General features: G+C 42.0%; 1 protein-coding gene across 4 annotated transcripts in view; it reads right to left on the bottom strand.

The window, feature by feature from the left end:
- Nucleotides 1-443: 443 nt before the first annotated feature.
- MAP3K20 (mitogen-activated protein kinase kinase kinase 20) overlaps nucleotides 444-27,423 on the bottom strand; it is a 133,985-nt gene continuing 107,005 nt past the window's right edge. For all 4 annotated transcript variants that reach the window (XM_042860727.2, XM_005300410.5, XM_042860725.2 and 1 more), the window contains exons 16-20: nucleotides 24,650-24,742; nucleotides 16,872-16,988; nucleotides 15,025-15,099; nucleotides 13,817-13,967; nucleotides 444-4,233 (exon numbers count right to left, since the gene is read on the bottom strand). In XM_042860727.2, coding sequence (XP_042716661.2) covers nucleotides 3,542-4,233; nucleotides 13,817-13,967; nucleotides 15,025-15,099; nucleotides 16,872-16,988; nucleotides 24,650-24,742 — 1,128 coding nt within the window. In that variant the 3' untranslated portion in view covers nucleotides 444-3,541. The remainder of the gene's footprint in view (nucleotides 4,234-13,816; nucleotides 13,968-15,024; nucleotides 15,100-16,871; nucleotides 16,989-24,649; nucleotides 24,743-27,423) is intronic.

The raw sequence follows: 27,423 nt of genomic DNA, 5'->3' as shown, positions 1-27,423 counted from the left end.
CAGAGGCTTGCTATTTGAAAAGGGGTCACCAGCACAAAAGTTTGAGAACCACTGATTCTAAAGGTAGGTCTACATGTCAAACAAACAACCAGAACAAAAAAACTCAACCTTGTAGCAACAAGTCTCAGAGCCTGGGTTAACTCACTCAGCTATGGGGCTAAAAATAGCAATGCAGACATTGCTGTTCTGGCTCTGAGACCCATTCCCCCTTGTCCCGTTTCAGAGCCCAGGTGCCTGTCCAAGTGGGAATGTCTACGCTGCTATTTTTAGTCCCATGGCAGGAGCCCTGTGACTTTGAGTCATCTGGGGCTCTGAGACTTGCTGCAAAAATAGGATTGTTGTCACTTATCTTATTTTGGCTGGCAAAGAGTCAATATGTGGGGGAACAATTAAATACCTAGGCCCTAAAATTGCATAAGTACCTCAAAATGCAACAGGCAAAATATTGACAATGCTTTTTAATAATATACAAGTGTGATGCTAGACTTTGAGCAAAAGGTCCCCTGATAATCCATCTTTGGAAACAATAAGAAAATGCTAACATTAAGGTCACATTGTTCTCCATAACTCCCCTACTCAAAAAATAAAGGTTAATGAACAATTTAGGATATGCATGTACAGTATTGAATTACAGTTTTCAAAGCTGAAGAATTACTGAATGGTACATATAACGGTTACATTTAGTTAGTCTGATGTTAAAGGTTTATGATTATGTATAGTGAATGAGCCATGATAGTACTCATGCCAAGGCTTTGGCCTAGCCTTTGCTTTGACATGAGTGTTGACGTTCCAATTTCTCTCTTATGTAGGTGGGCTTAAATAATGTTCACAGCTGACAGGATAAAGGTGATGTTTTGTTCATGGGATGTATTGTGTTGGAGGACATAGATAAGAGGAAGTTAATCAATACAATAAAATACACAAAACATAATGCTAAAAAGTCCCTATGTTAGGAGAAACAGGAGTAGCGTGACATGAGACAGAATGACATGAAAACAGTGTAGATAGCAAAAGTTTTTTAAATTGAAGCTTGCACATGAGTATTGTACAGGTTATGTAAGACACAATGTTCATCGTTGATTAGAAGAAAGCTAATGAATATGTAATGTGGGAAGATATAAGAAACCAAGCGAACAGGGCCCAAGTTGGAGAATGCTGGACCAGAAACTGAGATGACCATCCTGAAGTGGACAAGAGGCTCCTGATACCAGGGAACTCAGTAACTTGGTCCCCTGCTTGTTCCATTTTATCTGTTTTTATATGATCAGGAATTATAAGGAGCAATTCTGTCTGAAAAATGTATAAATAAAGGCAAAAATTGATTAATCTTAAATTGGGTGGACTCGGGTCAGTTTTCAACCTTACACCTTACAAACAGTTTCATTAAAATTGACTGTAGCTGCAATCCAGAAAGTCCTGCCCATTGTCCTACAGGACCGCTGGTTGCTCACAATCATGTTGCAGCAAGGCTGGAATTTGCTGCCTCTCTCAACAAAAGTCATCACTTGGCTACACTTGCAAGTTAGAGCGCATTAAATCAGCCCTGGGCACCCTAACTCCAGAGGTGTCCACACTGGCAAGGCACTTAATGCGGCTGGAGCACCCCAGTAATCCACCTCCACGAGAAGCATAGAGTTGCTGTGCCTTGGCTGAAACGCCTGGGTGTCAGTGTGGATGATGTGTTGCATTACTGCACTGTGACTGGCCTCCAGAAACGTCCCATAATCCCTTGAAGTCAAGTGGCCAGTCTGATCATTGTTTTGAACTTGGCTGCAGGCATGTGGATATCCCCTTTCAAAGCTCCGTTTCTGACAGCCGGCTGCTTATCTGCTCCCCCGGACAAAGCAAACCATTACTGTGGAATGCTGCTGCTGCAAAGGCAGTGTTTGTGCATGCGTGTGTGAGAGAGAGGCGGGAGGGATGGGGGTGGGAGCTGATATCGGGGTTTTCCCCGCCGCTGTATGAACTAGGGTGACCAGACAGCAAGTGTGAAAAATCAGAACAGGGGGTAGGGGGTAATAGGAGGCTATATAAGAAAAAGACCCAAAAATCAGGACTGTCCCTATAAAATCGGGACATCTGGACACCTTAGTTTCATGCTGACACACTCTCTGCCCCCCAAACACACTGTCTCTCCCCCCACATACACACAATACACTCCCTGTCACATTCCACCCCCCCAACCCATTTGAAAAGCACGTTGCAGCCACTTGCACACTGGGATAGCTACCACAATGCACTGCTCTCTGCCACCGCGCTTGCAGCTGACAGTGTGAACACATGGCAGCGCTTTCCCTGCTGCTGTCTCCAAGGGCTGGTTTAACTCCCGGCGCACTATATCTGCAAGTGTAGCCATGCCCTAATTTACAGCTTTTCAGCTTTAAGCTTGTGCCATCATTGCTTTGGGTTCCTTTTCTGTTCTCAATCTCGCTCTTTTTTTTTATCATCTTGGGAAATCTTAACTTTTTTTAATTGCATGAAATCCAATTTGAGTGAAAAGATCAACAAGAAACTTTCTGAAGAGAAGCAGGCCTACAGCTGCGTCTTTCCTCTCAGTGGAGTTACAGACCATATTAATCACAAAGTTTGCTGACCTTCTCTTTACTACTTGAAGACTGCAAGACAAAATAGCACTTAAAATGCAATTTAAAAAATGCCTGCTGCACAGGGATAAATATTATCACAGGCTTCAATAGAATTAGATGTAACTATTGTCAAGATAATTTCTCTCTCTTTTTCTCCTAAGAACAGCATAAACATCTGTCACTTTTTTCCCCTTCTGATCATGACAAATCCATGTCTCACAGTGTGCTAATATATGGTAACTGTGGCTTTAAATGAAGGGAGATGTGGGGATTTGTCATCAGTGGAGGGCAAACTGGGAGCAGAGGGAGGAAGCACAAGAGCAGATAGAGCAGAATTGGGGGGGGGGTATGGAGGGGAGATCTATACTGAGAGTTGTGAAATAAGATAATGGTCTCTTCCTGAACATCAGGGCACCAGTATTGGCATCCAGAGCGTGAGGTTGCTGGGTGTCACTTGGTAAGAATGAACAGAAGAACTTTTTCTTATGATACACAGTTATCTTATTTAGTTTTTATTGAATGATTAAGCTAATGTAATGGACTCCCAGCCAACCAGAGACACCAGCAGAGAAAGGGAGGAGAGAAAAGCAGTTGCAATTCACCAACATTTGGAATGAAAACATCATGACCAGGAGCTGTCCCTGACAGATGTTCTTTGCGGGAGCTGTGACTAGCGGAACCCCGGTTCTGCTCTCTGTTTGAACATAAGAATGGGCATACTGGGTGACCAATGGTCCATCTAGCCAAGTATCCTGTCTTCCAACACTGGCCATTGATAGATACTTCAGACGGAGTGAGTTTGGCTGTCATCTCAGTGAGAGGTAGTGTTTCTAGAAGGCATATACTAAGGGTAGAAAAATTTTAAACAACAGTAGATTTGATTTCATTGTATAAACCAAAAATTCTGTTAAATTAAAGGAAAAAAACGCTCTAGAAAATGTCAGCTAGTCCCCTCTTCAAAACATTCTCCGGCTCCGCCAAGTTCCCTTTGGTCTCTCTTTAGTTGACTTGCCTGTACTCTGTCTATGAGATTTCTTTGAATACTCTACCTTTATCCATCCACCTTCATTAACTTTGGTCTCTTCATCATTTTCTTTAGGTTTGCCTTCTGTTTTCAAAGGCATACCTGGTATGGACTTTGGTTGATGGGGATAGTGTGTGTGCTTTTTGTGGTCATATGACTTTGATGGGTTGAATGTTGACTGGGAAGAACTGTACATTTTTCCAGAGCGTCTAGGTGTTGCAGAAGCAGTTTGTGGGCTTTTTCCACTATATCTTCCATTTATGGAGAGTCCAGAGTCACTGATATAACTATTCCTGCTTTTGCCTGCCGATCTGTCCCTTTCTGAAGGGCTATCAGAAGCTGCACTAGAGGTACTACTTCCCTTTGAATTAAGATGTAGTGACGATAGAGTTCTCATCAGTCCATATGGGGTTGGAGATGAACTTCTGGAATGATTTATCGGTGTAATCTGATAGCTAATAGGAATTCGTGTCCGTCTTAGAGCAGCAGCATATGAGTCTTGGTTGTGAAGATATGGTAAAAATTGTGTCACACTATTAGGACTGTGGGGATGGGAATGCTGGTGTGAAGTGCTTTTTTCCATTTGACGCATTCTTAGAGTGTGCATCCATTCAACATCTATACCTGAAATATAAATGGAAACAAGAGTCACATGGTTTGAATTGCCAAGAAACTGCATTCCCACTTAATAAAGACCTGTGATAAGGACTCAAAATATCTAGAGAGTAATTGCTGCTAAGAATGTAGCAAAATATAATATATCAGTCAAATTATTCCCCTCCCTCGCTGCCTGACAGAAATTAATCCCAGGTATTACAATATTCAATACAATGTTATTTAATGCATCAATTAACTGGTGCATATAGTGTCACCTGTGTGGATGATAGAGGTGAGAAATGGAAAAGACCTATTAAACCATTCAGTCCATCTACCCACCAAAGCAGGTTTGCTTCCTATAGGATGTTTTCTTGTGTTTTATGTAGTCTAGTTTTAAATATCCCCTCTGATCTGTCTTCAGCTACTGCCGTTGGGAAATGATTCCATGGCCTACATTGCAAAGAAGAGACCTGTAAAAGAAGCTTGAAACAAGGAGCCACAATATCATGTGACAGGCCGGCTGTCCACCTGGACCACCAGCAAGTGCGCCAAGGACTACAGTTATGGAGCCAATAAAATACCGAAAGTCACAAAAATGGCCTATATACAGGGAAGGAAATCTGTTCTTTCAGCATGCTGTAGGAGACCAAACCACCCAGCTACTAGGCAGGGTGCTTATACAACTATATAATCATCTGACGCCCAGTATTACTGATGCTTTGGTCCCAAGTCACTCTCTACACTTACACCGACCAAACGATCACTGGGGTTCACACATAAATTACATCAAATGAAGTGCATAGGCAGAAGTGATGCAAAACCTGATCTGAATTCATCCACCAACACAAAGACTTCTCGCAGAACTACACCACTGCAATAACAGAAGCAACACCCACCTTCCCGCCCTCCATGCCCCCCCCCCCAAAAAAAACCACATGAATTCCTCCCCACCTTCTATTCCTTTGCCATCCAGCCATCAAATCACAGCTGGCAGAGGTATTCCAAATAAGGAATTGGATAACATAATCCAACCAGCATGAAGAGCCCTCATCCCATTTCACAGAAAAGATCAACCAAGTATGTGAAAGAACTAACTGCAGAAGTAAACTTGAAACAGGACCAGATAGTATTTACTGATATACCACTCCTGATGATGGAGCCCTAGAAGATGTAGCCCTTCTAGGGTCCCCTCATACATGATGAAGCCCTTAAAGAATATTCAAGGCACTACTTGCAAACCAGGTCTATGCCCCTCTTGCAAAGCAAAAACCCCTGCAAACTAGAATAAGCAATGTTTTCTTCAGAGACTCAAACCTGTCAATTTTCCTGTTGTCCTCCAGATCCTCAGATAGCTGGATGAGCAAATTCTCTCCAACTCCTGCCCCTTTTCATCAAAATCACTGACAGAATAGTGGCAACCACATTCCAGTAATGTGACATCTGCCAACATACAGCATGCTGCACAATCAGGCTTCAAACCAGGGCACAGGACAAAGGACTAGTAGCACTAAAAGACATGCTCCTCATTGAAATGGATAGAGACTATATCTCAATGTTCATACTTCTTGGCCTTTCTGCAGCTTTGAACGCAGTTGACCATAGGATGCTGTTGTCCCACTTATGTAACATAGATGGTGCATCACTCCAATGGCTTCCAACAGGGATTGGTGATGGACAACTGGTCCTCCCCTCAAAGTACCTCATTTGCAGGACCCACAGAAAAAGAGCTTGTCTCGCCTTCTGTTTAATATCCACCTAAGACTGCTTGGAGAGGGGGCAAAATGCTATGGGCTCCCCTGCCAATGCTATACCAGTGACACCCACCTGTAGATCTCACTTTGTACCGGCATAACCCATAAGATCACAAGGATGTCCCAATGCCTGAAAGAGATCACCACCTGGACAAAGAGCAGCTGTCTCAAACTCAACCCAAACAGAACTGAAGTCATGTTGGTCAGAAGGGGCAAATATGTTGAAGAAATAGCCTGGACATTGTCCTCGCCATTCCACAGACAAATTGCAGGGGAGAAACTGTCTAACTGGTATGAAGGCCTGGATTCCGATTCAACTCTTCATTAAGCCTACATGAACAAATAGCATCCCTAGTGCCAAATGCCTTCTTCCACATGCATCTGACTAGGAAACTGCTCTTTCATCCTGGAGGAGGATCTGGCTTCTGTGGACCTGCATTCATCACCTCCAAACTGTACAACGACTTGGTCCTGATTTTCAAAATCATCAACAGGTCAGAACCACATCTCCATCTAGGACCCGCCAAGACAGCTCTGCACCTGTGGGACAATGCACTTTACAAAGTGCATCAAAGCCAGAAATATTGTTCTCGATTGAGGGGATAACAGCTGTGTAATGAGGTCAGACTAATTCAGAGTCTAACCACCTGTAGGGCATGTTACAAGAAAACTTTTGTAAAAACCTTCCTGCTGCACCCATATCAAAATATAAAACATGGAAAAATAAAATTAGAATGAAGTCAAATTAGATTAAACAAAGAAAATACATAAGATTCCTCAAAACTGATTATGATTATACATATGTTACAAGCAGATCTTTCTACAGCCAAGGAAGGGAGAACAGAAGACTTCATGAGGTCCACTATTGACCTTGCCATGTAGATTTAATTTATTTGGGAAATTTATTAATCTACGTTGATGGATGCTTTAAAAATCAGAAGACAGAGAGAGAGCTAATTTTCAGAAGTTCTTAGCACCCACACCTTGAGTTGAAGCCCTTCTGAAAATCAGGCCTGTTTGTATGAGATGCCATACAATATATATACACAATATACATACAGGATGAAGCTGAAGTAATTTTGTTCAAAATAGATTTAAATGGATTTATCCTTTAAAAAATGCTAATATTCTAGTAGGAGACCATAGACTTGGCATTTCCAGGCTGCTTAAACTCAACTGAAATGCAAATAGCTATAGCAGAGGATTTCAGATTCCTCCATTTTATTGCTGGTTTTCTGAGGGAAGAATAGCTCTGTCATGAATACGGTCTTTTACTAGAGATGTTACCACAGCATCTGCAATGGGAAATTTCCAGAGGTCTGGTTTTATGCACTGTCCTTTACAGTGTACACACAAACTAAATATCTTCTCTTCTTAGAGAGTTAATAGAAAATCATTCCCATTTTGTAGGCTTGGTAAGGGGGGGTGGGGGGAAGTCCCCATATATTTGTTTTCCCTTCCTCAGGCTTTAGTTGAATCCTGAGGGATTAAAATCACTTCAATTTTATGTCAAATATATCAAAAGGGAAGAGTCTTTCCTGTCAAGGGCTGATTGTGATGCCTCCATGTCAGACAGCTCTGTCTGCACACAAAGATGAACTCTCCTGAAAAAGACGATGTGAATGGCTTTCCAGGTTTCTTAGCCTTCTCCTGGTAAGTTACAGTTTTAAAGAAATGTGTGCAGTATGAGTATTTGCGCTTTCTAGGCACTGCATATTATATTCAGTCACCTCTGTTCTTCTCACTAGCCTGTGGATGCAAAACACGGACCTCATATACCTCGGAATAGCAGCCTCAGGACTTTAATTTGGGACTCTGGTTGTTACTATTTTGCAGAAGCACACCTGCTTCCTGGCCTCATGTGGCAAGCAGCCATCTCATAACATCAGGGAAACCACCACTAACTGATCCCCTGAATGAGATGCTCTCTTTGATGCAGCTGAAGTAGTACACTTACTGTTTTTAATGGCTGTTCTGTGTCACTCTTTGCACAAGTGTTGTCAGCTTCCTAGTGGAGACCTCACCTGTTTGTTGCAATGAAACTATTTCTATGCCTTGAATATCTCTGTGGGGCCAGAGCAGGTTTTACCTCTCCCCATTGCTTGATTCAGAGTTAGAAATCCTGATATCTTGGTTCTGACACATTCTGTATGCAGAATAAATATGTAGCCCAGTGAGCGTATGTCTTCCCTGCAGTGTTAACTCAGGGTCTGACCTGGGTGTTGCCCTTAAACCTCCCATTAATACAAAAAAAGCCCCTCACCCAAATTTGGTGGTGCTTTAAACCCAGGCTAGCTGGCCTGGCTGCGGGGGAGGGTTAGAGCTCAGGTGCCACGTTCACACAGTGAGGATGCAGGCTTAATCACTTGAGTACTGATAGTCCTCCAGCAGCTTCCCACAATTCCCGCCATGCCTAGAACTGTAGACAAGTTGTTCCACAATTCACTGGGAATGCATCCTACAGCAGTGCAGCTTACTGCAAATAACCATGGGAGATGCCTCTTGAAGTCCTAGCAATGCACCTAGGTGAGTGCAGCACCAGCGAGGACACCCTAACTCGGGTCCGGGTTTGCAATGTGACTGCTCACACCTGGGCTAGGTTGAACTGGGTGCTAGTCACCTGAGTTAACTCTGCAATGAAGACAAACCCTTAGAGTTATAAAATGGCAGTGTCGATGTTTGGGCTCAGGCTGAAGCACTGGCTCTGGGTCTCTCTCCCCCACTCTCTCAGGGTCCCAGAGTTCGCCTCCAAACATCTACACTGCAATTTTATAGCCCCGCAGCTCAAGTCCCGTGATCCTCAGTCAGCTGACACGGGCCAGCTGTGAATATTTTATTGCAGTGTAGACATATCCCTACAGAACATACTTTAGGTCCCATCTGCATTGCAAACTAGAGTTGTGTTACAACTGGGTCAGGGGACCACTGTCTTGTAACTAGATTCCTTGTCCTAGATGTGATTGTGGCCTAGGCAGCCCCATTATGCAGGCAGAGGTTGTGAGGATGAGGGGCCTGCACCGGACATCCTCAGATGGCAGCTTTGGAACTACCCCGATCTCTCTGCGGGGTGGGACAAATCTTATGGCTCAGTAGGCATGATATGAAACATAGTAGCAATCCATTATTTTGTTGTTACTCTCATACATTATTTGTATTGCAGTAGTACCCAGAGACCCCGATCAGGACTCCATTGTGTGGGACACAGTACAGCCATATAATAAAAGACAGATTGTGCCCTGAAGAACTTGCAACCTTCATAGTGACAAGATGTAAAGGGGTGTAGAACCAAAGGAAGGGGAGGAGAGGGAGACAAGGGTCACAGTAGTGAGAAACAAGGCTGAATTATTAGCAAGGATATAATATGGAGCCAGCATAGTTTATTAACAAGGTGGGACCCTATAATGATGCACTAACAGGCCAAATTCTCCAGTCTGTTGCTATCTGCTGTCGGTCTGTCTAATACTATAGTGCTACTAATATTAAACACATAAGCCCATAGTAGAACTGGCAATTTAAAAAAAAGTTTCCTATATTTGAATGTTGATGGGCTCCATTTAGTTTGGGCTCAGTTTTGCCTCTAGTTATGTGTGTCTTTATAATAACATGAGTTCTGAGGGCAGATTTTCAGGCAAAACTCCACTGAAAGCAATGGAGTTACAGCAGGGCTGCGTTTGACCATCTGTGTCAAAAGTGCACTCAGCTCTGAAAGAGGTCTGAGCAGTGCAGTGATCTCAGTTTAAAGCCTGTTTAATTTATCTCATTGAATAAACCACAACAAACATTGTTCATAAAGATTCTGGAACTGAATAATCACAAGTCCACGCTGGCCCAAGAGATCATGTTGAGATGTGTTGTAATGCAAATTTCCATTCTTCCTCACAGCACTGCTGGCATTTAGTCACTTCTGTGCAGGCTGGATTTACCCTCCAGTGCAGTGTGAGCTACACGCTGAAGCTCTTCATGGCCCTGCACGCAGCTCAGTGTCCAGGGCTCTGATGAACACCCTGCCTCCTCTGCCAGACAGCGAGGCAGAGCAAGAGAATCCAGATCACAGCATTGCTCCTCATACGGAGGCAGAGCAAACCTCACTGGCATTGTGGGAGCTGCCACTGCCTCAGGATGCCCATGAACAGAACAGAGGGAGGCAGAAGACAAGAGCTGACTGGAGTACTCCTGCCCCCTTGTGTGGTGTGGAGAGAGGAGGCCAGGATAACAGCCACTGAGAACACTCCCTCCACGGAGCCAGGAAGGGGCTGGGGGAAGACTCTCTTCCCCTACAGCTATTGGAAGGAAGAGATGGGAGGAGACACGGGGGGAGGGAGGGGAAAGATCCTCTTGCTCACAGCTGGCTCGTTTCTTTTTTTCCTGGCTAAGAGTCAGTTTGTCAGCATATGGAGGCAGACAGATACATCTTCATCACACATTGATTCAACCAGTGTTTGCCAGGCGGTATCAGGGCGTGACACTACAGCTACTGTGCGCTCCCTCTCTAAAGCCATTCAGTGACTATTCATGGATTAAAGTTTGAGGCCCACCACTGAGACACTTTAGAATATGGGCTATATTCTCTCGGGGGGAAATCCTCAGCCCAGCCTGAGTAGCTGGACAGGGTGCTGAAAAGATGCGGTAGGCCGGGGGGAAGACAAGGACAATGACCTCCCACAAGCCACTGGGTGAAGTTTACTTCAGCCCCACAAGCAGCAATCTGTATCTATAATAAAAGAAGAACAGGAGGACTTGTGGCACCTTAGAGACTAACAAATTTATTAGAGCATAAGCTTTCGTGGACTACAGCCCACTTCTTCGGATGCATATAGAATGGAACATATATTGAGGAGATATATATACACACATACAGAGAGCATAAACAGGTGGGAGTTGTCTTACCACCTCTGAGAGGCCAATTAATTAAGAGAAAAAAAACTTTTGAAGTGATAATCAAGCTAGCCCAGTACAGACAGACAGTTAGATAACAAGTGTGAGAATACTTACAAGGGGAGATAGATTCAATGTTTGTAATGGCTCAACCATTCCCAGTCCTTATTCAAACCGGAGTTGATTGTGTCTAGTTTGCATGTCAATTCTAGCTCAGCAGTTTCTCGTTGGAGTCTGTTTTTGAAGTTTTTCTGTTGTAATATAGCCACCCGCAGGTCTGTCACTGAATGACCAGACAGGTTAAAGTGTTCTCCCACTGGTTTTTGAGTATTTTGATTCCTGATGTCAGATTTGTGTCCATTAATTCTTTTGCGTAGAGACTGTCCGGTTTGGCCAATGTACATGGCAGAGGGGCATTGCTGGCACATGATGGCATATATCACATTGGTAGATGTGCAGGTGAACGAGCCCCTGATGGTATGGCTGATGTGATTAGGTCCTATGATGATGTCACTGGAATAGATATGTGGACAGAGTTGACATCGGGGTTTGTTACAAGGATAGGTTCCTGGGTTAGTGGTTTTGTTCACTGATGTGTGGTTGCTGGTGAGTATTTGCTTTAGGTTGGGGGGTTGTCTGTAAGCGAGGACAGGTCTGTCTCCCAAGATCTGTGAGAGTAAAGGATCATCTTTCAGGATAGGTTGTAGATCTCTGATGATGCGCTGGAGAGGTTTTAGTTGGGGGCTGAAGGTGACAGCTAGTGGTGTTCTGTTATTTTCTTTGTTGGGCCTGTCTTGTAGGAGGTGACTTCTGGGTACTCGTCTGGCTCTGTCAATCTGTTTTTTCACTTCAGCAGGTGGGTATTGTAGTTTTAAGAATGCTTGATAGAGATCTTGTAGGTGCTTGTCTCTATCCGAGGGATTGGAGCAAATGCGGTTATATCTTAGAGCTTGGCTGTAGACAATGGATCGTGTGGTGTGTCCTGGATGGAAGCTGGAGGCATGTAGGTAAGTGTAGCGGTCAGTAGGTTTCCGGTATAGGGTGGTATTTATGTGACCATCGCTTATTAGCACAGTAGTGTCCTAGCTTGATTATCACTTCAAAAGTTTTTTTTCTCTTAATTAATTGGCCTCTCAGAGGTGGTAAGACAACTCCCACCTGTTTATGCTCTCTGTATGTGTGTATATATATCTCCTCAATATATGTTCCATTCTATATGCATCCGAAGAAGTGGGCTGTAGTCCATGAAAGCTTATGCTCTAATAAATTTGTTAGTCTCTAAGGTGCCACAAGTCCTCCTGTTCTTCTTTTTGCGGATACAGACTAACACGGCTGCTACTCTGTATCTATAATGTGATCCCACTGCCGAACTGGACTGAAGAATCCTCCCAGTGGTGAATCTCCTGGCCCCACCCCTCCACCCTGAGCATGGAGCCCCTGTCAAGCTGAGCTCTGCCATGGCTGTGCCCTCTGTGCATAGTCCCTGGAATCTACCCTCCTCCCTTGTGCTGTGAAAACATTCATGGCTCCACTATCTGGGGGACGGCCATAGTCCTGGAAGCAGTGACTGGACTTGCCCATTGATGCATAGGTCCAACCTCCATTAATGTGCTAAAGAGAAGAGTATGAAACCCAGGGCAAACCTACAGGGTTTCTTCATGCTCAGGAAGCTCGGGTGCAAACCTGCAGCACTTTAGTGTGCCATGCAGATACTGCTACTGACCACTAAAGGTCCCACAGAGTGCTCTGACATACTGCTGTCTCAAACTGGAGTACGTCAAAGCGTTACAGAACTTCTAGTGCCTGGTAGCAGGATTCACACGGCCAGTTAGTGTGCAGCATGCTAGAGCAATGTCGATTTACACCCCTGCTTGCTGAGCACTGACACACTCTGCAGACCAACCTCCAGTTTGGAAAGGCTTGCATGATGGGCTCAGACAGATGGTAAAACTGTATGCATGTGAGAAAGCAACATTCAGGGCTAGTCTTCACTTACCGGCTGGTCCGGAGGCATGCAATCGATGTTCTGGGATCGGTTTATCGCGTCTGGTTAAGACGCGATAAATCGATCCCGGATCGATCCCGGAAGTGCCCACAATCGGCGCCGGTACTCCAGCTCTCCGAGAGGAGTACGCGGCGTCGACGGGGGGAGACTTCCGGCCGCGTCTGGACCCCGGTAAGTCCGGACTAAGGTACTTCGAATTCAGCTACGTTATTAACTGAATTTGCGTACCTTAGTCCGAAGTCCGGACTAAGTGGGGACCAGCCCTCAGACAACTGAAGACTGGACAGATGGAAGGGAACATCTTCAGGAGTACTAACAGGCTATTTAGTTAGGACAAAAGATTGATTTACCTCCCATTACTACTTACAATTAAAACATCAGTGGCGACGTTAAGATAAACTGCAAATAAACTATTGTAATGAACTTGCGTGTGGGTGCATGCATGCCCTCTACCTGATCGGATCAGATCTACTCAACTAGTTTTTTAGGCCCTTTACTACTGATATCTAGCACAAATTCTTCTTTAACTCAGATGGGAAGAGATGGTGGGTTTTGGAGCAGGATGACCTGAGTTCTGTTCCTGCTGTCTCTGTGAAGCTCCAAGTGGCATGGGGCACAGCATAGTGACAACTTATTGCCATGAATTATTTACAGTCTCAAAGATCCACTACTTTAGCAACATATACAGAATAATCCCCCTTTAACCAGGTTGGGCCAATCAGCACACGACTACCTAACATTTCAGGTGTCTCTCTCTCTCACATCCCTCAAAGTTACACTGGCTTGCTATGGCTCTGCTGTGTTACTCCTGCATACATCCCAGCAGGACATCACAGCTACCACGGATCCCTGCCAAAGCAGTGAGACGGACCTAGATTGCTGAAATGGAATTTTAGTTAGTGAGTTTTTGCTAGTCCTTCTTTAAAGGTTTTGCATCTTTCAGCAATAAATTTAATGCCATTCAAACATATTGACTTACTTGAGTTGGACCTGCTTCCTGGCCTGCCTTCCGAGTTTGGGAGGGAGGTCTGGATCATGAGCTGTACTGACTTCACCTCATCCTGAGCTTTCACTTTACTCCATTGAACTGCATGTATGTGTCTGGTGGTTTTTGGAGCTCTAACATCACCCTATTCAAGAAACAGAACAGATTACAATTTAGGACACAACAAAACAAACTGCCATGCCAGTGACCTTCCAATAACACTCTGAGGGTGTTATCATTTCGTATACATGGTTTCTTTATTAAAACCCTCTAGCCTGATCTCAGAGATTGTTAGAATCCAGAGGCTTTTGGATAACAGTTTTATGATTCTGCTAAAAATGAATTTCCCTTTCAGTTAATATCCTGTACGAGGGCAAGATTGAAATGCCTTGCTTTTTAACAAATATTTTAATAACTAAATCAAGTTACGCTTCAAGTAAACAGTCCTTTCTGCTAAAAGAGATAGGCAGTAGGCAGATATTGTTGCAGGGGTTCCCCTCATGGTAACTTGCCTACAGTAGCAAGCTCTTTAATCCTGCAGTCTGTCCCTGGGACTCCTCTGAGACACTACCAGCTAAAAGGAACCTGGGGTTAGTCTTCCTGCCAGAGAAAACCACTGTTCTTCACTTCTGAGGCAAGCAAGCTAGGTCCAGAATTTTCCTATCTCTATAGCACTGCTTGAATCCACGCCTCAGGACAGAGCTGGGATTTCAATTATTAGCCTCAGTGTGAAGCATGCCGTTGGTCTTTATAAAACACTTTTTGTAAGTAAGCAAAACCTTTTAATACAAAGTCTAATTTCCATCAGGTTAAACAGTGCTAAATTGTCTCCAGATTTTATTTTATGTTTCTCTCCTCACCTTCTTCCTCCTCCTGTTGTTCCTCAGCTAATTAGCACTTCCCTGACAAGGTAAGAAACACATCTCTTCAACAAACACCAGCAATATTGACCACTGTTTAAATAAAAAAGTTTTCTTACTTGAGGGAGAGAGAACTGTCCCATCCAGGAGTCTGAACACACAGTCTCTGAAGACATCATTCAGTTTTTCATCAGAACTCGAAATTTTACAATTAATTATGCAGTGCTAGACCTTGATTACAGTATGCAGCAAAGTCAAAATGCCCTGCTACCAGCTTTTAATGAAATCATGTTTTAGGTTTTCAACTTGGATAAGTATTTGCCTTACTTTTTCTGTACTTACCTCATATGTAATAATACATTCTACATTCTGATCTTTTGCTATTCCCACAATCCATTTCTCCATTACAAATGGTGGCTGAAAAGGGAAAAATAAACAGAATGTGTGTGTGTGGGGGGGGAAAGGATTATTATTTGTCATTTGATTGCTTTATTATTACACCAAAAAGGTTTTTTTTAAAAAACTAATTCCCTACAGCTTTTGTCCTTTTTCATGTGGCAAATGCATCCATATTTTCCCTATGTATTAATGGGACATAAAGAAACACAGTTCAAAATTGTTTACTTCCTTGTTTAGTAATTACTAAATTAACAATAAAATGTATTTGCGGAGTATAGTATTCTTAAGCTAACTGCTTTTACAGAGGAAGCAGAAGAAACACAAATGTTTTTGTAGGGACCTTAACATTTTCTTTCATTCTTTTTTAATTTCTTGGCAACAAAGAGGAAATTTAAAAAAACAACAAGAGCAGATACTTAGATTCCTGAAGATATTCTCCTCTAGGTTAAAAGAACATAGAAGTATGCTGAATGTTAAGCTTATACCGGACAATCTCATTTTGTTTAATTTTAATACTGATAAAATTTTAACAGAAAAAAACCATGCAAAGCCTTGAGAAATGAAATACAAAGAAATGTGTCTCACAAGAGAAAATGCAAAAACTAACAAATCTTAACACTAATAATAAAGGTTCCAGCATTCAGTGGCCACATAAACACAAGGACAGCATTAGTGTTAGTTCCAGTGGGGGAAATTCTGTGTCATAAGCCTATCATGGTAACACCATATTTTGTTATTTCCTATTATTTTCCCTGTTGAGGGTTTGGATCCAGCAGTTGTTTGTAAGACAAAACAGCCAATGAACATTGAATAAGGAATGTACACAGTTAAAGCCATTCATGAGAGTTTTTCCATCAGGGCATATTAGAGCAGCATTCTAATTGGCAATCAAGATGTTGCATATTTTTTCATTTAGAAATGTATATTGTTACACATTGCCAAGGTATTAGGGTGGGTCACATTAATAAAAAACAATCAATTACAAATGAACTGCAAACAGAGTGCCCTGCCTATCAAAACAACTTCCATCTCCTAGATTAAAATCAGTCAAGTCATTGGCTGGTAAATATTTAGAGGCAAATGCTGAAGTCAAGTTAAACTCCCATTGAGGTGGAGTTGAAGATGCTCAGTATTTCACTGACGGTGCTCAATGTGGAATACATCCGACTACCCACTCCATTTCTTTGCCACATTTTCCCATTTTTGTAATAAAACAATGGTCACAAGCTGCATTTTATGGTGCCATTAGGGCTTGAGTTACTAAAGTTAACGGACAGGGTTTTTCCCCCCATTACTGGGACTTTTCTATGCATTGGCTGTTAACTACTTTTCTATGACTTTGTGGAATTAAGGTTCCATACCTTGCACTGAGTTCTGATCTTGGTTGTAAGGGTAGGTTTTAAGACCTTATCACATTTGAGAGCAGCGTTTCATAACGAAGTCAGAGTTTTAAAAAAATACACATAGGATATGGGAGTTTCAATAAGTGGAACATTTTCATCACTTGCACTTTTTCTTTCATTTCAATGTGGTAAACAAATAAAGAAAAAATACCATGGAAGTAAAAGAAGAAAATTTAAAATGATTCCTCTCATATTGCTTTATTGTTAGCCTGGCTTAATAGGGAATATTAACAAATCACTCCCATTATGATACAAATCTTCAAAAATAATGCATTTTATTTAAAAGCTGTCAGGAGACTCAGCTTTTCACAAGCACAAAACTCTCTTGCTGTGGTATTTAATGTCTTTGTTTGAGATCTATGAATTCACAAAGGCTGTAAACCCTACCTTTGTCATTTTTAAAATCTCTACATCAGGTAGGTTAGTGTTGAACGTCACATCTTTTATGTAGGTTATTGCAATTTCATCCCCATCCATCTCCATATACATTTTCCATTTACAGTCCTAGTATTAAAAGAGAATAATACCATTTTAGAACAAGAAACAAAACAAAAAATAAACAAAATCAGCAAAACCCTCAATGTGTTAAAAACAAAGGTTTGGAATACATTCTTACTGGATTCTTTTCAGGATAAAAGTATCCAAAGTGAATGAACCTTTCCGTTTTCTTGGTAGCACTCCTATTAGTTCACAGCTGAGAAACAGTGGTCATTTGGATAGTGTTTTAGTTTCTTAAATGATAGAATTTCCTCTGGGAGGCTCAGGGAAGATAGAGCATGTATATTTACACTAACAGGTAAATACTGTTTCAGGAGCAGGCATGGAAGGTTTCCATAAGCAAGCTGAGACAGAGTAACAGAGCAGTAGAGAGAAGCTGAGTTATCAGCTTTATTTCCAGTTAATACCAGTGGGCCCAGACGAGTCCTTCCGCGTGAATCCAAGAACAAATGATCAGAGAGTCTAAGAAATGCCACTAAAAAAACCACTTGAATAAAGGGGCAACAAGTTATTAGAGCCCAGTTATATCAGGTACCAAGCACCCTCCTGTGTGATACTGAGCGCCCTCTAGTTCTGTTAATTTCAGTTAGAGTTCAAGGAGCTCAGGACTTCATATAAAAATAATAATTATGGCCCTGATCAAGCAAAGCACTTCAGCACATGCTTGGCTGTAAGCGGGTGAGTAGTCCCACTGGTGGGATTGGAGCAGTGGCTCTCAAACTTTTTTAGTGGTGACCCCTTTCACACAGCAAGCCTCTGAGTGCGACCCCCCTTATAAATTAAAAACACTTTTTTATCTATTTCACACCATTATAAATGCTGGAGGCAAAGCGAGGTTTGGGGTGGAGGCTGACAACTCGCAACCCCCCATGTAATAACCTCGCAACCCCCCTGAGGGGTCCCAACCCCCAGTTTGAGAACCTCTGGATTGGAACCACCAGTCAGAAGCACTCAACCCCTTGCAAAAAGCTTGATCCTGTGAAGTGTTGAGCACTCCGGCAAACCTCTTAAACACACTTAAAATGATGTCCATGCTCTGACTCCTTGGCCTGGCCCTGGGATTTTTAATTGAGAAGCAGTGTAGTCTATTTCTGTGTCTTACTGATTGGTGAACAGAACAGAGAGACTGGGAGTCAGGAGATCTGGGGCCTCATTAGTGTGGAGCATTTTGAAAAACTGGCCTCTTCATTTAGGTTGTAATATGGATTATGAGCTCTGCTGAAATCTTGCCCCCAAGCTGCAATTGTGGCTGTGACACTGAATTGCCACGTGGTCTTTGGCAAGTCTGTGTGCCTCAATTTCTCCATGTGCACAAACTTAACTGTGTATTTCTGTGTAATACTGTATATGGTCCAGAGACCATAGCAAAGCACTTAGAGATCACCACCACTTCACTTCCTATGCTTTGCACTGCAGAATCTTGTTTCAGGATGCCTATTACTGTGTAAATCAGGAGTTTGTGCTGCTTTGGTGAAGTCTCCCTCCAAACCAAATCTGATGAACATCAATCTGTTTTGATAAGGAATGTGATTCAAACCACTATCTCCAAAGGAAAAACTGTAATTACCGCATTAAAAATAGGACCTGACAGGCACTGAGCATCTGGCAACTCCCAGTGACTTCAACAGCAAAGTAAAGGTGCATAGCAACTCTTTGAATCAGGCCCACAGGAAGAAGCCTCTTTGATAGGGTAATAAACCATTTGGGTCCAAACAGTTGTGGACCCAGCTATACTAGGAGCAGTGCATGAGCAAGGCCTTTTCTTCTTTAAACTGCAGTTTCATACAGTGAGATATGAAACCTTATCCCTTAAAACCCATACTCCTCCTCAAAATTCTGTGTCTGTCACAGGCCAAACCATTCAATTTGCCCTCTATGTCCATTGGAAAATGAACATCTTATTTTACCTGAGGAATATTGCTATTTCACCTTTTAAAATACTTATCTTTTAAATTAAGAAGAGACCAGCCTGATTTGTGGACAAGACACTTGTGGGGTCAGTTTACTAGTCAGCTACTTTCCCTAAGTATATACTAATCCCGGGGCCGGCAACCTTCCAGAAGTGCTGTGCCGAGTCTTCATTTATTCACTCTAGTTTAAGGTTTCGCGTGCCAGTAATACATTTTAACCTTTTTAGAAGGTCTCTTTCTATAAGTCTATAATATATAACTGAACTACTGTTGTATGTAAAGTAAATAAGGTTTTTAAAATGTTTAAGAAGCTTCATTTAAAATTAAATTAAAATGCAGAGCCCCCCGGACCAGTGGCCAGGACCCAGGCAGTGCGAGTGCCACTGAAAATCAGTTTGTGTGCCGCCTTTGGCACGCGTGCCATAGGTTGCCTACCCCTGTACTAATCTTTAGGTTTAACCATACCGTAAGCAACACTAGCATTCTACAGTTCAAAGAAGCTTAAAACTAGAAAAGATTATTGCTCTACTTCTCCCTATTAATATATAGGCTCTGATTCAGCAAAGACCATAAATACATGCTTATGTCCATTTCAGTTCAGCACAGCACTTAATTCAAATTATTTAATTCATTGGGACTAAAGCATGTGGTTAAGTTCTCTGCTGAATCAGGGCCATAAAGGTCTCTTGAGTCAAGGCAAAGTTTACTACCTGGATAAAGTGGGGAAAAAACCATATATTGTGGAAGTGGCACATTAAAAAATACTCTGTTTATAAATATATTTACACAATGTCCTTCACAAAAGATTTCCCTGGGCACTTTACTATTCTAACACAAAGCCTTGTCAAATATCTATCTTTTCAGTTTTGATTTAAATAAATAAAACAGATTTAGCTTTTGAACTATGAAGAGGAAGCCAATTGCATAACTGAGGCACAAACACTCGAACTCTGAGTGCAGATCATTTCTGACTTATATTTAGAACAAGCCAATAAATCAGCAGCCTCTGAAAATGGCTATAGGAATGTAAGAGAAAAGCAAATCATAAAAGTATTTCAAACTCACTATTCCTAAGATCCATAATAGTAACACTTTAAAAACCAGGCCTTCTGTTTATTCCTGTGATCATCTCACTCACCTTAAAACCAACAAATATTAATGTCAGTAATGAAAAATGAAAGGAAAACATAAAAGATCAGCCAGGGGCTTTAAACAACAAATCACACCTCTTGTTATAGCAGGTACAAAACTCTCTCTCTGGGGAGAGATCTCATTCTGGAAGGAGACATGAATTTAGGATATGTTTCTAAATTCCGTTGCTGCAATAAAAAAAAGTTTAAGAGTCGAGGAAAAATGGAAACAGCATCTTAGCAGGCAACTGGACATTGAAAAATGTAAGATGTAATGCAAGATGAAACAAATATGAAAAAAATGCTGGTCATGCTGGTATTAAAAGTAGTAGCATGTTGATGATTTAGGCCCCTGGTAGCTCCTTTACATTCTTAGCTATTATCTATCTCAGCTGCTGAAACCTGCTGTTTTAAAGACATAAGAGTCGAACATCTAGTGACAGCACCTGGGTTATTTATCATTATGTATAACCCTGCTACACTACATTTTATTATGCCGGATTTAAAGGAAGATAACACAAGTATGGTTAATTTGCTTCTCTTCTTTTTATATATAGTGTCATGACCTGCCACTGCTTAGTCCCATGAGATATTTTTAACCAAAAAGAAATCCACAAGAAACTCTCCCTAAAAATTCCATTAATAACCTTTTGTAGCGTGTATAGGTTGCAGGGTCTGGAACTAAGAATGTTTTAATCTCTTCAGCAAAACAATGTCTCATAATGATGTACAGGACTATTGCTGTACTGATGAAGAATCATACATAATTCAGCACCTTTCACTTGGCACCACTGTGATATCCTCATTAGTAGTGGCTCACAGTGGCTGTCAGATGGTGTCCATGCGAATGCAGGCATTATATTGTCTTTGAGATGTGCAGCTGCTTCCATGACACTGCCAGTATATAAAAACATGACGCCAGTTTGTTTTATTTAGTGCTAAACCTTCCAGTTTGTAAAAACAAGGCTGACACAGAGCCTGACATGAGGCAGTGAAAATAATTAGCTCTCATTTTCTCAGCCTCCTATTTCCTTCTCCCTGCTGTGTTCTCTTTCCACTAAACCACCACATGTCAGTCGAAATGGGAGGCAATTAGTGGGCTCATTTCAGTCCCCACAACTGTGCTGAAAAGAAAGTATTTATGATGGCACAATGAACAGCTGAAAGATTAAATAACGTTTGCCTTTTGAAAAGAAAATGACTTCTAGCTAAATGGGCAATTTTTGATTATTCTCAAACAAGCTTAGAGTAGTTGGTTTTTAAAATACAAGAAAGGAAAATGAGTCATTTTTAGGTGAAAGAATCAAATAAAACTTGACACAGTAATGCAAATAACTGATGTTTTATTGCAAAATATGTAAATGTGTTATACCCTTAACAATGGCTCATGTCTCAGGTCAGGGCAGATTGTTGCCAACCAGACACCGGTACAGAGAAGGTTGCTGCATTACATTTCTTGTTTCAGTTTTGTATGGGGAGGGAGAAAGGGGGCTTTAGAGAGAGGTGCTCTTAAAAAATAAAGAAACAATGCCAGTTAAACATAGATTTCTATAATTGATTGCCTGCGTGGTTACTTGAAGGGCCTGATCTTTCACTCCTCACTCAGGCAGAAGTCCCAGATCAATGGGAATTTTGCCTGAATGAGGAACATAATATTGGGACCTCACTGTAGCTAAATATGCAAAAATATCTTTCACTTGCTATTATCTTTCGTGTAAATCCAGCATAATAAAACATAGTGTAGTGGGTTATACATAATGATAAATAACCCAGGTGCTGTCAGTAGATGTTCAGCTCTAATGCCTTTAAAACAGCAGGTTTTAGCAGCTGAGACAGCCCGAGTTCTGAGACAGAAATGGTTCTGAGATTAGCTGCCATGTTTAAAAAGGTCTGTCCTCACTCAGTGGTTGAAAGCAAATAAGGATTTTTAGGGCCCTGATCATCATCATAAAAATAAATTGCTAGTTCACTTGTTTGTGAATGCAATATTTTAAAGGTGGAAGTGTGAAAAACAGTATTCCCTTTTCCAAGCACTGACTATATCTTCATGCCATTTAACAAACCCCCTGTACTTTTGTAGACAGCTCTCAGTTACCACTAGTGACAGACAGCTCCAAAAGTGGTGCAGGGGAGTAAGTCCAACATGCCCTCAGAAAGGATGAAATCCACCCTCCAGTGCTGTGAGCCAGTGCCAGGCTTTCCGTGCTACTTTCACTCCGCAATGGGACTGTGTTGGGGCATGGGGTGGATTCCCTTTAGGTGAAGTAGCTGTTCAGGGGTTCGCAACAGTCTTTTTTGTGTGCTCCCATCCCAAGGGATTTTGTATATCAGCCCAGGAGAGGCTGGTGTGTAAGGAGGTTTGGGGTAGGCTGGGGCAGTACCATTGCATCCACAGTTGCCCATGTGGAGAGGCAGTGGCTACTACGGAGTACCCTGGTGTGAGGTTGTGTTGCAAGCCAACAGACTGTCTATGCGTTGGGAACTGCATATGTTCCTGTAGTGATCCCTGTACAAAGACAGATTATTGGGGCTTTGTGTGTATGAGAATGGGGATGGGAAGAGGGCAATTTCATCCAAATTGGGTGTACTGTAAAAACCCAGATATATCCTAAAAAGGTTCCATAGAAAGGCAAGTAAGCAAGTTACTCAGCCAAAACATTCTATGAGCCGGCCTATACCTCTTTACAGTTCAATAAAAATGTGCATTTCGTATGGGAATCGCTGCGCTGCATCCTACAATCAACACCTTTGAAGAGTATGGCCCTGGTCCTGATCTCATTTACACTGATGGTGTTCCAGGAGTAAGCACGCTGAAATCAATGGAATGGCACATGTTTTACACTAGTATCAGATCAGAATAAGGCCCAGGTGTTCCCTTCTTGACAGAAAACCTGATGAGTTCAAAGTACCTTGTGCTAAAGTTTCAACGAGCGGATACTGTATCATTGATGCATACCATTTTGCCAGACTAAATGATGCTCCACTTTGACAGATTAAATTAATCAGTTTAATTATTCTGTAGTTATATTTATTTTATTGCTCAGGTTTTTTTTCAGTTTTACAAAGAATATATTTCTCTTTTCTCTGCTTTATTAGAATCTACACAAGTCTGCTATAATAAATGATAGAAGACTATGATTATGCTTGGACTTCTATACTATATTCCAGAATTTTTAAGTTCTGAGACATCTTTGGGACTAAATTAAATATTATTAGACTAGAAAAGTTTATGTGCAAGAGATTAAAGGCATTCAAGGGTCTTGCATAGAAGGTTGTGGATCACAAAAAATACTCCAACAGAATTGAAATAGGCAGTGTTGTTAACATACCTATGTAATGTGTGTGAGGTACAACTGAAAAGCTGGAAAATAGGAACTTCTTAATTTTGGATATGGAATGTAGCTCTAACCCTTTCTGCCATGATTTTAACCTGATGTGTTCCCCAAACAGCAAATTAAATTGCTGTTGACAGATAGTTTCTGTTGGAAGTAAGGAGTGTTTATAAGGAGAAAAGAGCTACTAGCCTTCCTTTACTTTATAAGTCTCAAAGAGATGGGAAAGGGTGGAAGAAGCAGTTGGTTTTGAAACCAGCAATTCAGGCCATCCAAGTCTGATTTACTCTATGGCTCCGACCAGTTTTAAAATGAATCAGACCTGTGCTAGTTGTAACTGGGTTTAAATGAGTGTGTGGAAATACCTTCTCCTGTATGCACACACCAACTCACAATGCAAGCAAAACCAGTTGGAAAGTTAGAGAGAGAGAGAGAAATAAAACACAAAAGAAGGAAGTTTCCACAGTTACATGAAGAAACCCACTAAGAGCTCAGTCACTGATTTTTCACGAGTCCCTAGCGAGGGGCAGTGCATTGTTGTACTAGTTCAGGTGCAACCTGGGAAACATACTCAGAGTGAGAATCTGCTTCCTGGATTCCACCTGTTCTGCGGGAGAAGCCCCCATGTGTCAGGCAGATAGCTGGTGCAGAGTACTTCCCCCAAAACTTCAAGGCCTTATGCTCCTTACTCCCTTACATGGCTGCACAAGGCAGGGCACTATGTGCACCTAAAGAAATGAAGCTATATAGCACCACAAGTTATGGGTGCCTGAGAGCACTGGGAATGTACAAGCAATTCACATTGCAATGGGAAATCCATCTTTACAACTGGAAAATGCTTCAGATAAAAGAAATCCAAAATACAGTGAAAAAGAAAGGAGGAAATCCCCACACAGCAAACCAAGAAGATTTTGCCCATAAATGAGACAAATTCAATACTAGTCCAAGCCCCCATCCTCCACTGGGATCTCAATTTACCTCCTTTTCACAAAAACCTGTTGTCTCATGTTCAATATGATAAAGGATTTACATAAGAAATTCTCAGTCACAAAACTGAAGTTAAAGAAAATGCTTATGAGGAAACAATCTTATTTAATTCCAAACTTTCTGTACCACTGTTTTTCTTGTACCCATCCATCATTGATTCAGCATTGTACTTTGAAATTTGCTCAGTGATTTTCTGAATAGCAGGATTCATATTATAAATGGAAAATATTTCTACAGATATTGGGCCCTTTGAGTAATGATTGAAGAAACAGAAATAAAACGATATTATCCCAACAAGATTCATTTACCTGTGGACCATTTCCCAGTTTCAAGTGATAACCAAAAACAAGTTCCAGGTTCACTACTTTCTCCATGTTTTCTTCATTTCCACTTGCAGAATCCTATCACAGAAACACAGTGTAAGAAATGACACCTATTATGAGTCTCTCTGAGTTGGTAACAAGCTTCCATTTGACAGAAAGAGTTTAGTACCCTTGCCTTTTGTATGTTACAAATCTGTTGGCTGGTCAGAGGATACTATCATCCTCTCAGTAATTCCACATAAGAACATAGGAATTGCCATACAGGGTCAGAGCAAAGGCCCATCTAGCCCAGTATCCTGTCTTCTGACAGTGGCCAATGCCAGGTGCCCCAAAGGGAATGAACAGAACAGGTAATCATCAAGTGATCCATTCCCTGTCGCCCATTCCCAGCTACTGGGAAACAGAGGCTAGGGACACCATCCCTGCCCATCCTGGCTAATAGCCATCGATGGACCTATCCTCCATGAACTTATCTATGTCTTCAAGTCACCAGGGCCTGATGAAATGCATCCTAGAATACTCAAGAAGCTGACTGAGGAGATATCAGAGCCATTATCAATTATCTTTGAAAAGTCATGGAAGATGGGAGAGATTCCAGAAGACTGGAAAAGGGAAAATATAGTGCCCATCTATAAAAAGGGAAATAAGGACAACCCAGGGAATTTACAGACCATTCAGCTTAACTTCTGTACCCGGAAAGATAATGGAGCAAATAATTAAGCAATCAATTTGCAAACATCTAGAAGATAATAAGCTGTTAAGTAACAGCCAGCATGGATTTGTCAAGATCAAATCGTGTCAAACCAACCTGATAGCTTTCTTTGACATGGTAACAAGCCTTGTGGATGGGGGGGGGAGGGGAAGTGGTAGATATGGTATATCTTGACTTTAGTAAAGCTTTTGATACTGTCTTGCATGACCTTCTCATAAACAAACTAGGGAAATGCAACCTACATGGAGCTACTATAAGGTGGGTGCAAAATGGGTTGGAAAACCATTCCCAGAGAGTAGTTATCAGTTGTTCACAGTCATGTTGGAAGGACATAATGAGTGGGGTCCTGCAGGGATCAGTTCTGGGTCCGGATCTGTTCAATATCTTCATCAGTGATTTAGATAATGGCATACAGAGTACACTTATAAAGTTTGCGGATGATACCAAGCTGGGAGGGGTTGCAAGTGCTTTGGAGGATAGGACTATAATTCAAAATGATCTGGACAAACTGGAGAAATGGTCTGAAGTAAATAGGATGAAATTCAATAAGGACAAATGCAAAGTACTCCACTTAGGGAGGAACAATCACATGCACACATACAAAATGGGAAATGACTGCCTAGGAAGGAGTACTGCAGAGAGGGATCTGGGGGTCATAGTGGACCACAAGCTAAATATGAGTCAACAGTGTAACACTGTTACAAAAAAAGCAATCATCATTCTGGGATGTATTAGCAGGACTGTTGTAAGCAAGACATGAGAAATAATTCTTCCGCTCTACTCTGCGCTGATTAAGCCTCAGCTGGAGTATTGTGTCCAGTTCTGGGCACCACTTTTCAGTAAAGATGTGGACAAACTGGAGAAAGTCCAGAGAAGAGCAACAGAAATGATTAAAGGTCTAGAAAACATGACCTATAAGGGAAGATTGAAGGGAAAAAAAAAGGGGTTTGTTTTAGTCAGGAAAAGAGAAGACTGGGAGGGGACATGAGAACAGATTTCAAGTACATAAAAGGTTGTTACAAGGAGGAGGGAGAAAAATTGTTTTTCTTAACCTCTGAGGATAGGACAAGAAGCAATGGGCTTAAATTGTAGCAAGGGAGGTTTAGGTTGGACATTAGGAAAAACTTTCTGTCAGGGTGGTTAAGCACTGGAATAAATTGCCTAGGGAGGTTGTGGAAAGAACCATTGGAGATTTTTAAGAGCAGGTTAGACAAACACCTGTCAAGAATGGTTTAGATCAGGGATCGGCAACCTTGGCACGCGACCCATCAGAGAAATCCACTGGCGGACCGGGATGGTTTGTTTACCTGCAGCGTCTGCAGGTTCGGCCGATCACAGCTCCCACTGGCCGCGGTTTGCCGTTCCAGGCCAATGGGGGCTGCGGGAAGTGGCAGCCAGCACATCCCTGCACTGCTTCCCTAAGCCCCCATTGGCCTGGAACGGCGAACCACGGCCAGTGGGAGCTGTGATCGGCCGAACCTGCGGAAGCTGCAGATAAACAAACTGTCCCGGCCCGCCAGTGGATTTCCATGATGGGCTGCATGCCAAAGGTTGCTGACTCCTGGTCTAGATAATACTTAGTCCTGCCATGAGTGCAGGGGACTGGACTAGATGACCTTCCAGTCCTATGATTCTATGATGATTCTATCTAGTTCTTTTTTGAATCCTGGTATAGTCTTGGCCTTCACAACATCCTCTGGAAAAGAGTTCCACAGGTTGACTGTGCATTGTGAGAAGAAATGCTTCCTTTTGTTTGTTTTAAACCTGCTGCCTATTAATTTCATTTGGAGACCCCGTAGTTCTTGTGTTATGAGGAATAAATTACACGTCCTTATTTACTTTCTCGAAACCAGTCATGATTTTATAGACCTCAATCATATCCTCCCTTAGTCATCTCTTTTCCAAGCTGAAAAGTCCCAATCTTATTAATCTCTCCTCATACGGAAGCTGTTCCATACTCCTGATCATTTTTGTTGCCCTTTTCTGAACCTTTTCCAATTCCAATATATCTTTTTTTGAGATGGGGCGACAACATCTGCACGCAGTA

Source organism: Chrysemys picta, chromosome 11 (genome assembly GCF_011386835.1).
Source record: "Chrysemys picta bellii isolate R12L10 chromosome 11, ASM1138683v2, whole genome shotgun sequence".
In the NCBI taxonomy this organism is placed as follows: domain Eukaryota; kingdom Metazoa; phylum Chordata; order Testudines; family Emydidae; genus Chrysemys; species Chrysemys picta.
The sequence above is the reverse complement of the archived record's forward strand: the minus strand, read 5'-3'. Positions and strand labels throughout refer to the sequence as shown.